At 39.5% G+C, this 13,593-nt stretch overlaps 1 protein-coding gene across 4 annotated transcripts in view; it reads right to left on the bottom strand.

Moving 5' to 3' along the window:
- uggt2 (UDP-glucose glycoprotein glucosyltransferase 2) overlaps positions 1-13,333 on the bottom strand; it is a 39,037-nt gene extending 25,704 nt beyond the window's left edge. Inside the window, exons 1-21 of one of the 4 annotated variants that reach the window (XM_046053374.1) lie at positions 13,315-13,333; positions 12,402-12,552; positions 11,336-11,418; positions 11,062-11,192; positions 9,579-9,691; positions 9,205-9,382; positions 6,628-6,724; positions 6,472-6,544; positions 6,209-6,309; positions 5,816-5,915; positions 5,356-5,416; positions 4,974-5,065; positions 4,659-4,809; positions 3,310-3,429; positions 2,852-2,937; positions 2,593-2,728; positions 2,263-2,394; positions 1,991-2,155; positions 1,288-1,411; positions 1,081-1,179; positions 92-186 (exon numbers count right to left, since the gene is read on the bottom strand). In XM_046053374.1, coding sequence (XP_045909330.1) covers positions 92-186; positions 1,081-1,179; positions 1,288-1,411; positions 1,991-2,155; positions 2,263-2,394; positions 2,593-2,728; positions 2,852-2,937; positions 3,310-3,429; positions 4,659-4,809; positions 4,974-5,065; positions 5,356-5,416; positions 5,816-5,915; positions 6,209-6,309; positions 6,472-6,544; positions 6,628-6,724; positions 9,205-9,382; positions 9,579-9,691; positions 11,062-11,192; positions 11,336-11,418; positions 12,402-12,526 — 2,262 coding nt within the window. In that variant the 5' untranslated portion in view covers positions 12,527-12,552; positions 13,315-13,333. Of the gene's footprint in view, positions 1-91; positions 187-1,080; positions 1,180-1,287; positions 1,412-1,990; positions 2,156-2,262; positions 2,395-2,592; positions 2,729-2,851; positions 2,938-3,309; positions 3,430-4,658; positions 4,810-4,973; positions 5,066-5,355; positions 5,417-5,815; positions 5,916-6,208; positions 6,310-6,471; positions 6,545-6,627; positions 6,725-9,204; positions 9,383-9,578; positions 9,692-11,061; positions 11,193-11,335; positions 11,419-12,401; positions 12,553-12,702; positions 12,722-13,108; positions 13,222-13,314 lie in introns of those variants that run through there. The other 3 variants (XM_046053373.1, XM_046053376.1, XM_046053375.1) reach the window with 3 other exon arrangements.
- Between the last annotated feature and the right edge of the window lie 260 nt (positions 13,334-13,593).

The following is a 13,593-nucleotide window of genomic DNA, read 5'->3' as shown; positions in this document are numbered from 1 at the left end:
GGATTCATTCATTCAATTTCACTTCAGTAAGATGAATATTTATGTTTTTAATGCATAGAGGTGAACAGAACAGACAGTAAAGGATACTCACCAGATGTTTCAGAGCATTCAGCAATAGTTTTCTTCCTGAGACCTTCTCAAAATCTCCGGCTATCCACATGGTCACAGCACTCATCCCATCCTCATCTAAGGTAAAAAAACAAAAACAATAAATCTACTGCACTCTAAATACACATGGTACATATCACATGACAATTCAAACTAGTCCAACCTGCCATCTGCTGCGGTTTCCTTTCGTTTGTATGATAAACGGATATATAATTAAAGTACAAGTGGAGGGCAAATGTATGTTTGAGCAGTTTTTTTTCAATCTCAGCGTCAACCTTAATCCTTATGTGGCATTTTTGCAAGAGCTGCTAATCCTTTAAATAGGTTGGCTTATGCTTATACACTGACAATCAGTTGAGAAGTGAGAAGGAAAATTAGGTACCGGCGTTACAGTGAATGTTCGGCTTGTGAAAAGTGAGAGCGACTGAGGCATCTGGCAGAGAGCTCAGTATATCAGTGGAGAACTGTGCCACCTGTCATAGTTATATGCCCCCAAGTCAGTCAGTCAGTCAGTCAGAGAAGCAGGAAGTCATCCGGTCAGCCGGTCCACAAAGGGAGGATGGCAATCAGCCTCCTCAGCCACAGCGAGACAGCTACACTCCAGGCCCGAGCAGTGAAATGCAGCTCTGACGACCATTTAGACTGTTGGCTGGAAGCCAGTCAGCAGACCCAGCAATTATCTTGCTGGAGGCGCAGCCTGTCTGTTCTACAAAGGTCAATTTCACACTTTCATAGATCAGTAAAGCAGTGTAGGATTCATTTTTGTTTAGATACTGCTCTTTTTTTAATAGATTTTCAACAAGTAAATGCAGAATGGTTGTTCTGTTTTAGATCCAGATACGATTTCAGATGCTTGAATAAGTGACTGATATTGTTGCAAGTCACTGTGTTGCTGAAAATGAAATGGTGCGTATTCATCGGAAATTGCTGAAACTGTTTTAATTAGGCATAAAATAATACTTGACTTCTTACCACTATTTGTAAAGTACTTCATTCTCTTAGCCACCACAGCTGTTTTGTCTCTATAGTCCAAGTATGAAAACATAGTTGTGTCCTCCCAATCATCTACAACTGCAAAGCAAGACAGAAAAAGAAAAAAATAAATAAATGTAAATAAATAAATATTATACGTATATGGAGCCAGTGAATCAATAATGCAAGATGAGTAGCACAGTTCACCTGGGGTGGCAGTGAAGTCGAGGTACTGTCGGTCAGTGCTCAGAATTAGAGGGTTCATCCTGGGAACCACATTGGCCTGCTCCATTAGATAATCCACCACATCTGAACTGTCGGTCAACTGACCCTGTAGGCATAGGACAGAATGGATGAGAGTGATGTCATTGAGGACATCAATCTATAAAGAAATACTGGATCTTGGGTATGCCCTATTTCTGAACAGCTAACATGCAGTTAAATGTAAACATGCCTGTGAATGCAACAATGTGGGCCAGGGAGGAGTATTTATACGCTATAAGCTGTAAAACTGCAAACTGAAATGCCCTGCTATCTAGCAAAAAAAAAAAAGAAGAAGCTGGCTATTGGTCAGTTAGTTAACATGCTTTTCACAGTTTACCACATTATGTTAAGCACACAGTATTAGCTCTGTTTTTATCTTTTTTCAGACAGAGATCATTTAGCATCATGTTTTTCATATGTTTCTGTGCTTTAGTTATCGAAGAACATCAACGTTCACCTCAATCTAATATTAATATTAAGCAAATAGTAAATACTGCCTAAGAACTGCCATAGGTCCAGTGTTTATTCACTTTCGTTCACTCATGTACAGTATACTGATCCAAAAGTTCTACTTCTAGCAGAAAGCAGAGGTAGGATCGGTATGTTGAATATGAAGTGAGTGTCTTTCTGTATAGACATGTCCTACCATAAAGACAGCTCTCTGGAAGGAGGTGGTGGTGTCCATTATATGCTGCAGGATGATGGTTTCCAGCTCATCTGGGTCCATCTCATCTGGGTTCAGAGGGACTCCGTTGAATAAAGCCAAAGGTAGGGCACCCAAGCCACTCTTTTTGTAGAAGGCGGCACCATCCTGGAGCACACAAAACATGGACTGAATCCTTGGATGCTCCTAGTAAGTAGTTATTCTTACTTCCAAAAAGCAGAAAGAAACAAGAGAGAGCTATTTCTTGTCCTTACCTTTCTTTTGTCATCATACTCAGATTCTGCACCTAGAATCCTTTCAGCGTTGGCTTTAGGGAATTTTCTCTTCAGGTAAGCAGAAATTGTATCAACAGACAGCGTCCCCCCTACATCTACTTGGCCGTACAACTGCAAGAGAGTGGCAAGTCAGATCAGATTTGACCATCACTGTCTTCCAATCCCTCCAACTGTCAATAATTTCCAACTCTATTGAAATAGCTGATACCAGAGGTACAAACAGGTATGAGCTGGCGGGGAGTGTCCTTTGGTTAATCTTCAAGAAATGCCTGCTGAAACAACACAGATTTATATATGTGACATACTTACTGAGAGCATGGACATGAGAGCCTGGGATAAATCGTACTCGTCTGCAATGTAATTCAGCAGTCGGTAAAATCCAACTCCTGCATCTGAGAAGCCATCAATCTCATCTTTGGTGTTGACAACAAACACAAATCCAATTCTATAGGAAGGGGGCAAAAACAATTATTCAATTTTCAGGTGAAATGAGAATCACTACCTGGTAAAGATTATAAACTCCAAGAGTGGACCATATAAAACAGCTGTGAGAAATAACAGCACTAACCTCAGGGGGATCTTATGCTTGTAGAAAAGATCTGCTAGTTTCACTAGCTCAACACTTTCTTCCCGTACTGGATCTAGGAATAGCACCTAACAACAAAAGGCATCCTCGTCAAATCTGAATCATAATACATGGCTGACTTGAATCATACATGACTTAGAGTAGAGCAGATACAACAATACATCCAGTCCCAGGCAATTCTGATAATCAGAGGCAATGTTAAGTAGTCAAAATGTACTCAGTGTACTCTTCTGTGAAAGTGTGTCTCACTGCGCTGACTGAAATGTTATGATAGCAGACACCCCACAATTTGACGCTAGCAGAGTCTGACATAGAGGAGTTTCATAGAGTTCAGTTGAGCAAGTCGAAGTTAATAACTGAACTACAATGAAGACCTTTGTCGATTCCATCCCCGTCATCACCACTACCCACTCAGCATTTCTGGCCTTTAGGAGACTCACCAGGTTGAAGAAATTGCGTCGGATCTGCCGGATGACTCCAGGAAAGGTGGCCCTGAGGAGCTCCTGTACACCCGCTGGCCAGTTGCGGTACACTGGGTCATTCTCTATGTCATTTATCCACTGGAAAGTGCATGACAAGAATAGGGCTTGTGTGAAAATGATGATATTCATGAGTTAAGTACAAGGAACAGAACAACAACCCTGGAATCGGTAGCTCTGAGCACCTCACCACCACCACCACAATTACGAGTGGTGGTGGTGGTGGAGTAGTGTTTTCTACATTATGGCTACATTTCTGCAATGGACACGTGTCAAAGAAATCAAAATACTGGCTTTTGCTTTATATATTCAGTGATGCCTGAATTGTATCCAATGCTGGATTCACTGAATATATGGCCATCACTGAATTTCTAACAGCAACTACACCCTGTACTTGACATTAATGATTCAGTGTGGTGTTAAGCAAATCCTGTTATTTCTCAAGAGCAACAACATATCGCACAGTTACATAAGGTAACTTTTGACATTACACTCTCTTTCCTGTTAACTGCATTATACCTGAATAATAACATCACAAGGTGTAAAAGGTGCATAGATTGAACTTGCATGTGCTTTAACGAGAGTAACCTACCTACTCAATAAACAGGAAATTACACATAGAACATGGGAAAAAAAGCTGTTGCATGACACATAACCGAACTGCTATGTGGACAAAAATATGCTGGATCTGATGAATACAACATTTAACATGTACACTTGATATAACGCTCTACCACCCACCACCAGAGAAAGCTATTAGATATGACTTTTTATGATAAATGACCAGAATCATAGCTGCAAAATTATCCATCATCCATCACCAATCTACCACCAACAGTGGTCTTCCTCTCCATAACTTACAGCAGAACCTCCCCACAGTGCAAACGTTTGCCTCGCTAGCACACAATCATTATCTCTCTTACACTCTCACTCTCTCTGTATCCTTGTGTGTCTCTCAGACACACATGCATACTCTCCCTCTCTAGAAGGCGAGATGCATGCTGAAATGACAGACCTCTTGGTTGAATGTGGAAAGGCTTAAAATCTTAATTTCTTTGGCATTTTTATAGCACCTAGAATATTAAAATGGCCAGAGGGGCCAAAATGAAAACTTGCAAGTTTTTAATTTGATAGCTTTTCTTGGCTAACTTCCCAATTAATAATCAACGTTTCTGGCAGGCTCGAGACTTTTGCAAGAGCCTGATGAGTGATCCACTAATCCACACCCTGGTGCGAGTACACAAAGAAAAAACAAAACACCTGCAGTGTTGATCTAAGCCAGAAGAATAATGCTTCTGGACAGGACTCACCATTATAGCTGGATGTTTGATATCTAAGGCATAGCTGTCATCCACAGCATTCACGGGTAACCTTAGCAGCTTGCCCTGATGTTCTCCTTTAATGCCTAAGTTATGAAGCCCCTCCAAGACCCTGGCCTCTCCTCTGAGGATGTCCAAAATGCTGTAAATACAAAATCATAGCTTTGTTTTATTAGCTGTGGCAGTGGCTTTGTGTTGCAACAATCTCTGATCTTGCCGCAATGGGATTACTGAGCCAGTGCATAGGTCTGAGGCTTCCTGGGGAGAGCACAAGCAGACCACTGCTCCCTCCCGCTGGGTTCCTACCTGAAAGGGTTGTGAATGTCCAGATCAATATGCAGTCCATTGATGAAGAGCTCCCCGTCTCCCGGGTGAACACCAATGGTCTCACTGAGACGCTGAAAGAACAAGCTCAAAGTGTTAGTCCAAAGCCAAAACCCCTAAATGAGCGGTTCTGCCTTTAATGTCTGATCTTTTGACAAGAAAAGATGCGCACAGAGACTACAGCAGTAAGCAGAAGACATAAAGTGTGCACACAGACTAGGTGAAAGGTAAGAATAAAATGTCATGTTGTTATGGAATCTATTTCAGATAAAGATTTTAAATTCATTATCTAAACTAAAAACATGTACAATGGCATCAAAATAAACCTGCACTATCAGGTTGGGAATGCTCCTTATGATCGCACCTTTTGGTTCTCCTCAATTTCTTTTCTCATTTCCTGCTTTACGGCCACTCTTGTCAGTGATCTGTGGGAACAGTAAAACACAATGTACAGTCACCATCAGTTTTTAGCACATCCCCAGCCGGCAGTAAAATGTCAGTTTTAATCTCCAAAAACCTGTGGGCCCTCAAGATGGTACGTTTTCATTCAATTCCCTGTAAACACCCAACTCTTACTCAGCACTTTTTGGTGTTATTACAGTGTGCCCGAGGCCAAATAAGCAAACATCAAAAAGTTGATTAGATCTCTGTGTTGAAGGTGTCATTACTGTGGATAATGCTCAAACAAATGGGTTTTAAAAAAGATATATTTCAAGTGAATAGCAATTGTTGTGCCTGAATTCACACATTGTAACACAGAGTAAGGGTCCTAAAAATGTGTTAACCAGACAGCGGGAAAGACAAAACATGATGATTTTTCTTACCTGGCTTTGCTTGGAAAGTTCTGACTGAGGTCTCGCATGAGCTTCAAAGCGTCAAACTTTGGCACGGACATGATTCTGGTAGCTGCCTGGAAACTAAGATCTATGTAGATCAAATAATGAAATCATCAACATTTACACATGTACAATTGCACAGTATGACAAGACAAATTAAATCCATGCAGGGCAATCAAAGGACATTACAATAAAAGTGTTATGACACTGTTTTAACAGTTAATCAAAGAGTACAAAACAAAAGCCTATCCAGCCACAAATGGCGTAATATAGTAACTCAAAAGCTAATGCAAAAGTCCACATTGCAGTAAATATACATTCCAAATGTATTGATTTTTTTTCTCTTGTAATCATTTAACAACTGAAATAGAAAATCAATACCTTGCATTTCCCACACTTTGAGAGGGACCATGTCATTTGTGCTCTCCAGGAGATGTTTGCGAAGCTCACTAAGTTGCTCCTGGAGTTCAGGGTGAGATTTCCTTAAGAGCGGTAAAAGAGGAAAATACAAAATAGAATGCGAGGACTTCTTTTATCTCTTTATCAATTCACACCAAGGACAGGACACCCAGCAGCAACAGCAGAAACTACTAGAGATCAAAAAATCATTAATGCAATTAATATGTTAGAGTTAAGCTACTTACTTCAATGGTCCAAAAAGGAATCCTTGGACTTCGTCAATATTATCATCCTCAGCCTTCATAGCTGTCTTTGAATCTATAAAGTAAAAGATTTGTGTTTCATTGCCTTGGATATATAGCCAGATCCAGCACACAATGTTTGAGAAGTCAACAACTGACCTTTTACTTTGGTGTCATCCACAGCTTTGTATTCTGTGCTTTTGATAGCCAACTCCACTCCATACCCAGACAAAAGCATCTTTCGTGGCTTTGGATCCTGCAAGCAGTTAGAGGCAGAGTAATGGCGTGAACCTTAACACAGAGTTTTATCTTGTACATTACTGCCAAAAGTACTGTGATAATTATCAAGACAGCAGATCCATCCAATGCTTTCTGCCTTTACTTAGTACTTACACTATAACAGGGTTCTTGCACTTGCTTGGATTTAAAGTCAGATTTAATGCTTTTTAAGACCTTTTAAGACCTCAACAAATATAAATTAAAGACCCCAAAATTTTGAAACAATTTCTTTGATAGAAAAGAGATGCGCTTAATGAACGAGGCAATGCCATTTTTGGCAGTTTTATTTTCACAACAGGTGAATTACTTTGCATATTCCGAATCGGGGAACATAGAGGCTGTTTACGCATGGCATTAAAATGAATTTTGGGTGATCAGATTGTGATCGGTTAGCACTTGACTACATGAAAGTACATGTGTAAATGCACCCAAGACACTTAAAGGACAGATTGTGATCCGATCAGCAAAACAACCTCTGGAGGTGGTCAGGGACTCCAAGACCACATGACTGCAAATGCGTTGTCTATCCACATACAACAACTACTTGGGCGGAAATATGTACCGGTTGCCGTCTTCTCCAAATAAAATACAAGGCTGACAGCGTAGACAGACGCCTAGACAGTGTGTCCATTCAATGTTGTGCTCAAATAGTGCGGATAATTGATCATGCTCATGTTTTTGGTGAACTGATTGTGTTCACTTATGAATGGGAACTAGGGCTTGGCAATAAAATAATAATAATTATTGTGATCCAGTCTTCCTCAAAAACAATATAAAAAATGTTCAGTAAATATTTGATTTAATTAATTTGAATCATGAATGAACTAGCACTTTATTTTCCAGTAAGATATTTATTTTGTTGAGGAAAAGGAGCTGAAAAAAGATTTTACTTAATTTTTCTTCAATGTTTCATTTGAATGTTCTACCTCAGATTTGTAAAGTGATCCACTGTTTGGCATCAAGGTTTTGTCATGTTCTGACCATAAAGAAAAGTTTAAAAGCACAATGAACCATCTGGTTTCTTCAACATTACCTCAGAAGCAAAAATCAGCCTTTAAATTTGACATTTATGATTAAGTTACTAACTCATGCAATGCTGTGTTAAACTCAATATAAACTACTGAAACAACAGAAACGAGTAGCTTGCACATTATAAAGGAAGCTAGCAAAACTTTCACTTTCACTTTCTGGCCGGGCTAATACCGCTGAAGAGAGAGGTAAACATGGATAATCCATGGAGGAAAACTAATAACGGTGAAAGACAAACTTTAGCTATTTTAACCTGTAGTTATAGATAATTTTTTGGACCTGCGCAAATGAAAGGAGGATGTGATGTAGGCCCTGTTTGAGCTAGACAGAATGATCGGATCCTCCAACCACTTTAACTTGTGTCTCCCAGTCTTTCAGCCACGACTGACGATAATGAAATACGCAGCGAGATGTCTGCAGCTAATGTGAATGTAACATATGAGTAATATTAATGGCGAGGTTGTCAAATATAAAAAAAATCATACACATATGCGCTAATTAGGCGTCTTTGGCAACTGTGCGTTACAATTTTGCCACCAGCCTTAAACGCACCATCGGCAAATTTAATACCTGCAGCAAGTTTACGGTAAATTTAAGACAATTTAAGACCTTAATATCTCTGATTTTATTTTAAGCCGCGGGGACCCTGTATATGGCCACAATTACATTGACACCCATTCTAATTAGTTGGTTACTGTAATGTAGTTCATCAGATCTCTGATCTGCTAGATTTGCCCCAGTACGCTATTACTGTGAAGCACAGTCTTCACATTCGCTCCACATTCTTCTGGCCATGTAAGTTATTATATGCCCAATTGTGTCTGATGTATAACATAAAACTACACAGTCGGTGAAAGTTATCACTTCAAACATGCTTTACCAGCGGGAATATGAAGCACATGGATAGCCACATGGAGATACACTGACACCTCGAAACTAATGTCACCCAGCATCAAAGCACTGCCTCAGTCTCAGTCACAATCAGAAGACTTTCACACCCACACTCTGCTTTTCTTCAACACACGTCTTAAAGGCATCAAAGGTATCTTTATCCAAATTAGTATTTGAGTTTTCAGTTCGATTTGAGTGAATCTGTTAATTTTTGCTCTTGAACACTGGTCAGTAAATGCAATCTGTTCAGTCCATCATTTTGACGATCCCTGCTTTTGTCAGTGAAAGGAATAATATGTCACAATAGTGCCACCATCTCACTAAATATGACACAATGCAGGTATGAGGCAAGGATGAATAAGCTATTTTAGCTGTTTTGGCTGCACAGGCAATATTTGTCAGTGGGATAATGTCTCTTCTGTGCAGTAAATAAGTCAGATTACTTGACAACGTATTCACTGAGAAGGACAGCAAACCACATTATTTATTAAAATCTATATAATATATTAAAATGGCTGCAAAAGCATTGCTACTCACCACTACAAAATGCCGCAGCACATATAGAAGTGTGCCCTCTTTAGCCTTCTCTGATAGCACCTTATGAAAAGAGGTGAACTTCTTGGTTCCAATCTCAGCGTAGAGGATAACAACTGGCACATCTGTTTTATTGACTCCTGGATATGTATGATCATTCTTGTATAAATATGGTTTTGGCCTGCAAACATTTGGGAAAAATTGTTAAAGAATGACCATTTGTATCAACAACATTTCTATGTTCATCACAGGCAAAATGAAGTCAGTGCAAGCATCAAAGAATAACATTTTAATAACAAAATAACTGAAAACTTTTCATCTTCTGCTCATGGATTGAGTTTATCCACAGAGGGGAAGACAGAGCCATTCCATGTTACCTGCCTGCAGCTGCCTTCAGGAGCTTTTTGATGTCCTTGGTACTGCAGCTATGTTGACCATGGACGGAGACAAAGGCAGGGCAAGCCTCAGGCGGAGGCTCATCACTGGCTATCTGTTAAGAGCAGGAAGGAGAATAATGTTCTATAACACAATGGCTATAATATGACACTAACACTGAGGATCTGGTGATTTGTCTCCACAAGAGATACTCACATCAAATGGCATGTCATTTTGGACTAAAAGAAAAATAGCAAATGGTAAGTCTGTAATTACAGCATCACTTCTCACTCTTAATCGTAGGCCAAAGTTAATCATAGTTAAATCAATTACGTGATTGGTTCATTCTCAATATTTTCCAGCGATCACACTGTGGGGCACAATACTTCATTTCACCGGCAAAAGGCCATCACACAACAATCAACACATTTTAAAATTAGAGATTAGATAGAATTCATCAACCACTGCAAAATGAAATTTCGCCTCATCATTGCTGAGACCACAACAATGTAAAGGTTGAGAGGACTTGAGTGCACTGAAATTGCATAAGACTTACCCAGTTTTAAAGTCAAAGTCTACAGCCGACTGAGAAGCATCCATTTAAAACTTGTGTTATATCAAATTTACATAAATAAGGAACCATTGCAGTGGTCACCCTGCAACCGCACCGTCCATCTAAACTCTCCTCTCTATCGTGCCACAGCTGTGCAGCTATCTCACATATAAATTTTGTTGATGGTGGGATAATCTTTTGGCCTCTGCTGTAATGTGCTCACATAGAGCATCATCCACTGCAGGTCTTGCTTCCATGTTCTCTGTGTCCACATTTCCCTTACCAAACCATCATGAATCTGGCATGCCTTTCTCTGATATCTGCCCGTTTCATATTCAGGAATTGTGGTACCAACACTCCCTTGTAGTATAATAGTGTTTTAAGAAATGACACTCCATGAATTGCACCTACAAGCTACTGTAGTTTTGACAACATGTGATAGGCTGAACTAAAATGTCATAATGAACTGACTGGATCTATAGATTGATTTGTTTTTAATCCCTTTGGCATTAAGACAAGGCCAGACTGGAAATTTACTGTCTGGAAGGTTAGACTGAATATGGAACATTGTGCGCAATGAGAATGCTGACAATGCATCTGAGAGTAACACAAAAAGGATTTTGATCACCAGCGCCAACTCTGTTTGCCACTGGATCAATAACAGATAATCAACCCTACACATTTGAATTCTGTGAGAAACCGCAGAGATATACAAGTACTGTTGTGAGAAAATTAGTTATCGATGTGGAGTATTTCATACAGTTGTGCCCAAACAGTTGAGAAAAACTGTATGTAAGGTCTGCATGGCACCCTGGGTCAAAACTGGGGTAACCGCCTCTGACAAGAAATTGAGCTGGCTCTCTTGTTTTCTCAGGCTGCTTTAGAGAAAGTTTTCTAATAGTTAAATTCATTCTGTTTTAATCACAACATACCTGCTGGGACGCATGAACAGCTGGTGAGTATGACCGTAGAGCCAGAGCAAATTTGAGGAGATTAACTTGAAGATCTGTGAGAAACTGGCCGGCCTTCTTAACGATCAAGTTGTAGTACGAGCGCACAGACTCTGCAAGACACATCAACATTAGGAACAATGAGACTTTTTAGAAGAGAAGCATATCTGTCGTGGTTCAAAATTATATAAAATCTGTTTAATACAGAAGTTGCACCTCTACAATCTAAGCAAGTGCTTGGTTTCAAACAACATACCTCCTTGCTTGTATACAGTGAGCTCTTTCACAGTGTCAACAAACTGCCAGAATTTCTCATTCCCATCTTCTCCAATAAACTCACTACACAAAAGAAAACGGAAGTATTAGTCAGCATTAGTCAGTTACCACAGTATGTCCCTAAGTAACCATTTTCTGATTGCCCAACGATTAGCACTACAGACCACATAATCATTTTATATTTTCTGGTAATAATTGTGCCCAACTTGTCTCCAGTTGTGGTTTGACAATGTCCTTTATTAGGTATCACAGAGCATTACATAGAACTTACAGCCATGAAATAGGTTTTGATTACAATCAGAATATTTTGACACCTACACAAGAAACACAACAAATCATATGTTCATAATCAAACGTTTGTAGAATAAAAGAGATAAAAAGAGAACTTTATACACAGCAAGTTGTTAACAGTTTTAACAACAACAAAAGAACTTCCATGCTATTTATAGCTTCCTGCTATTTAAGACCATTACGTATTAATACTAAAGCTATGATCCACTTATTTACAGAATTGTTGTCTTTTAGGATGGAACGTTTTTTTGACTAATGAGAGTCAATTTAAGAATTATTTTTCCCTCGATACACAACTTTAGGGAATTACAATCTTAAGATGTTCCCAGCCAGAAGCAACAAACAAGAAAAAAAAAAATGTATTCAAACAATCTGAATCATTTGTGTTTATTTCCAGGGCCATAGCTTCTGTCAAGGACAATTAGGTCATGATCTCTGCATTTTTAGTGGAGATGTTTGAATATCCTGGGAGGAGTTAATATTCTACGATTTAAATCCTATACATGATGGGGGTTTTTTAGTACTGGCAGTGTGCAGAAGACGCTGAAAAACCATTTCACCAACATGCTGGGAAATTAAATTTAAACAAAATATAACTTAGCAATTAACCCAACAAACAAAATATGGTGAATAAATTTAATCCTGTTCAGTGGTGAGTTCATTTTTTGAGGGTGTAACCTATAAGGTGCATTTTTGTATATCCCTGTTTTTGTTTTGAGTACCACATAAAACGTTACACGTCCAGGGATGAGTACCTTGTCTCCAGGAGGAAAGGCGTCATGCTCCACTTTGCTTTTAGACTGGCAGTGACATCTTTGGGTGCTGATATGACATGATGTATGTTCAACAGCAGCAGTGACAGCACAATGACGTTCCTCATTATATCCAAAGCGACGTAACATGCACCTACAGTGGCAGAAAGCAAACACCAACGCCGTCAGCACGGTTCCTTTGCCTTTTGAGATGTGCCAGTCAGTGCCACGTAGAAACGTTACTCTAACGTTAAGTTGTCTAAACCACAACACCGGTGCACATTAACGTCTACAAAACACTCACAGTACACCAATGCAGACGATGCTAGCTACATGAGAAAAGCACGACATTAGCTAGACCGACTTATAAAATACCGAAGGTTCAGAGGGGTCAGACCGAAGTTTACTTAGCTGTAGCACAGAAGTAAAGTGCCCTGCCGTGAATGAAAACGGTTCACTAGCGTCATTTAGGGAATAAGGTCTAACGTTACAATAATAAATAATAATTAATAATAATAAATTTTATTTATAATGCACTTTACATTTCAGGGAAATCTCAAAGTGCTACAACAACAAGGGGTTAAAAACAGTTCCAGAAATTAACAATCGCAATCACAAAGATCTCTTGCTACAAACATATAACAGATGAAACAGGTATGCAGAAACATACATAACCAACGGTTACGGTGTTGCAAATTATTACCCCTCACCCCGTTAGAGATGCTGACCGCTTCCATACAAAGCAAAGGGCTTCAGGTAGGTATTTTGGGCAGCTAACAACCCGTACAGCTAACGCTAGCAAGTTGCCGGGGCGCCACGTATTGTGGTGGCTCCTGCTTACCGGTATTCGTTTATGAACAACCGTTACATGAAAAATTAGGGATGGCGTATAATTATTTTAAGGACAACTTCTCACCGTGTTTACATGAACACAATTAGTGAGAGCGAGGGTAAAGTTTTTATAAATCGGATGATAAAGTTGGAATTTATTCTGGCACAGCGGTAGACAGCTAAAGAGACGCTGGAGCTCAAACACTTGTACTCCACACTGGCGCATGATGTTGGACCAACACTGTGAGTGAGTGTACAGAGCTGGGCAGAAGTAGGCTACTACAGCAAAATGTATCTTAGTAGCCTACCCCTCAGATTAAAGAATTTAAAATGAGACAAAATACTGGTGTGCTTTAGAATAATA

This window comes from Micropterus dolomieu, linkage group LG07, assembly GCF_021292245.1.
Source record: "Micropterus dolomieu isolate WLL.071019.BEF.003 ecotype Adirondacks linkage group LG07, ASM2129224v1, whole genome shotgun sequence".
NCBI classification, from domain to species: Eukaryota; Metazoa; Chordata; class Actinopteri; order Centrarchiformes; family Centrarchidae; genus Micropterus; species Micropterus dolomieu.
The sequence above is the reverse complement of the archived record's forward strand: the minus strand, read 5'-3'. Positions and strand labels throughout refer to the sequence as shown.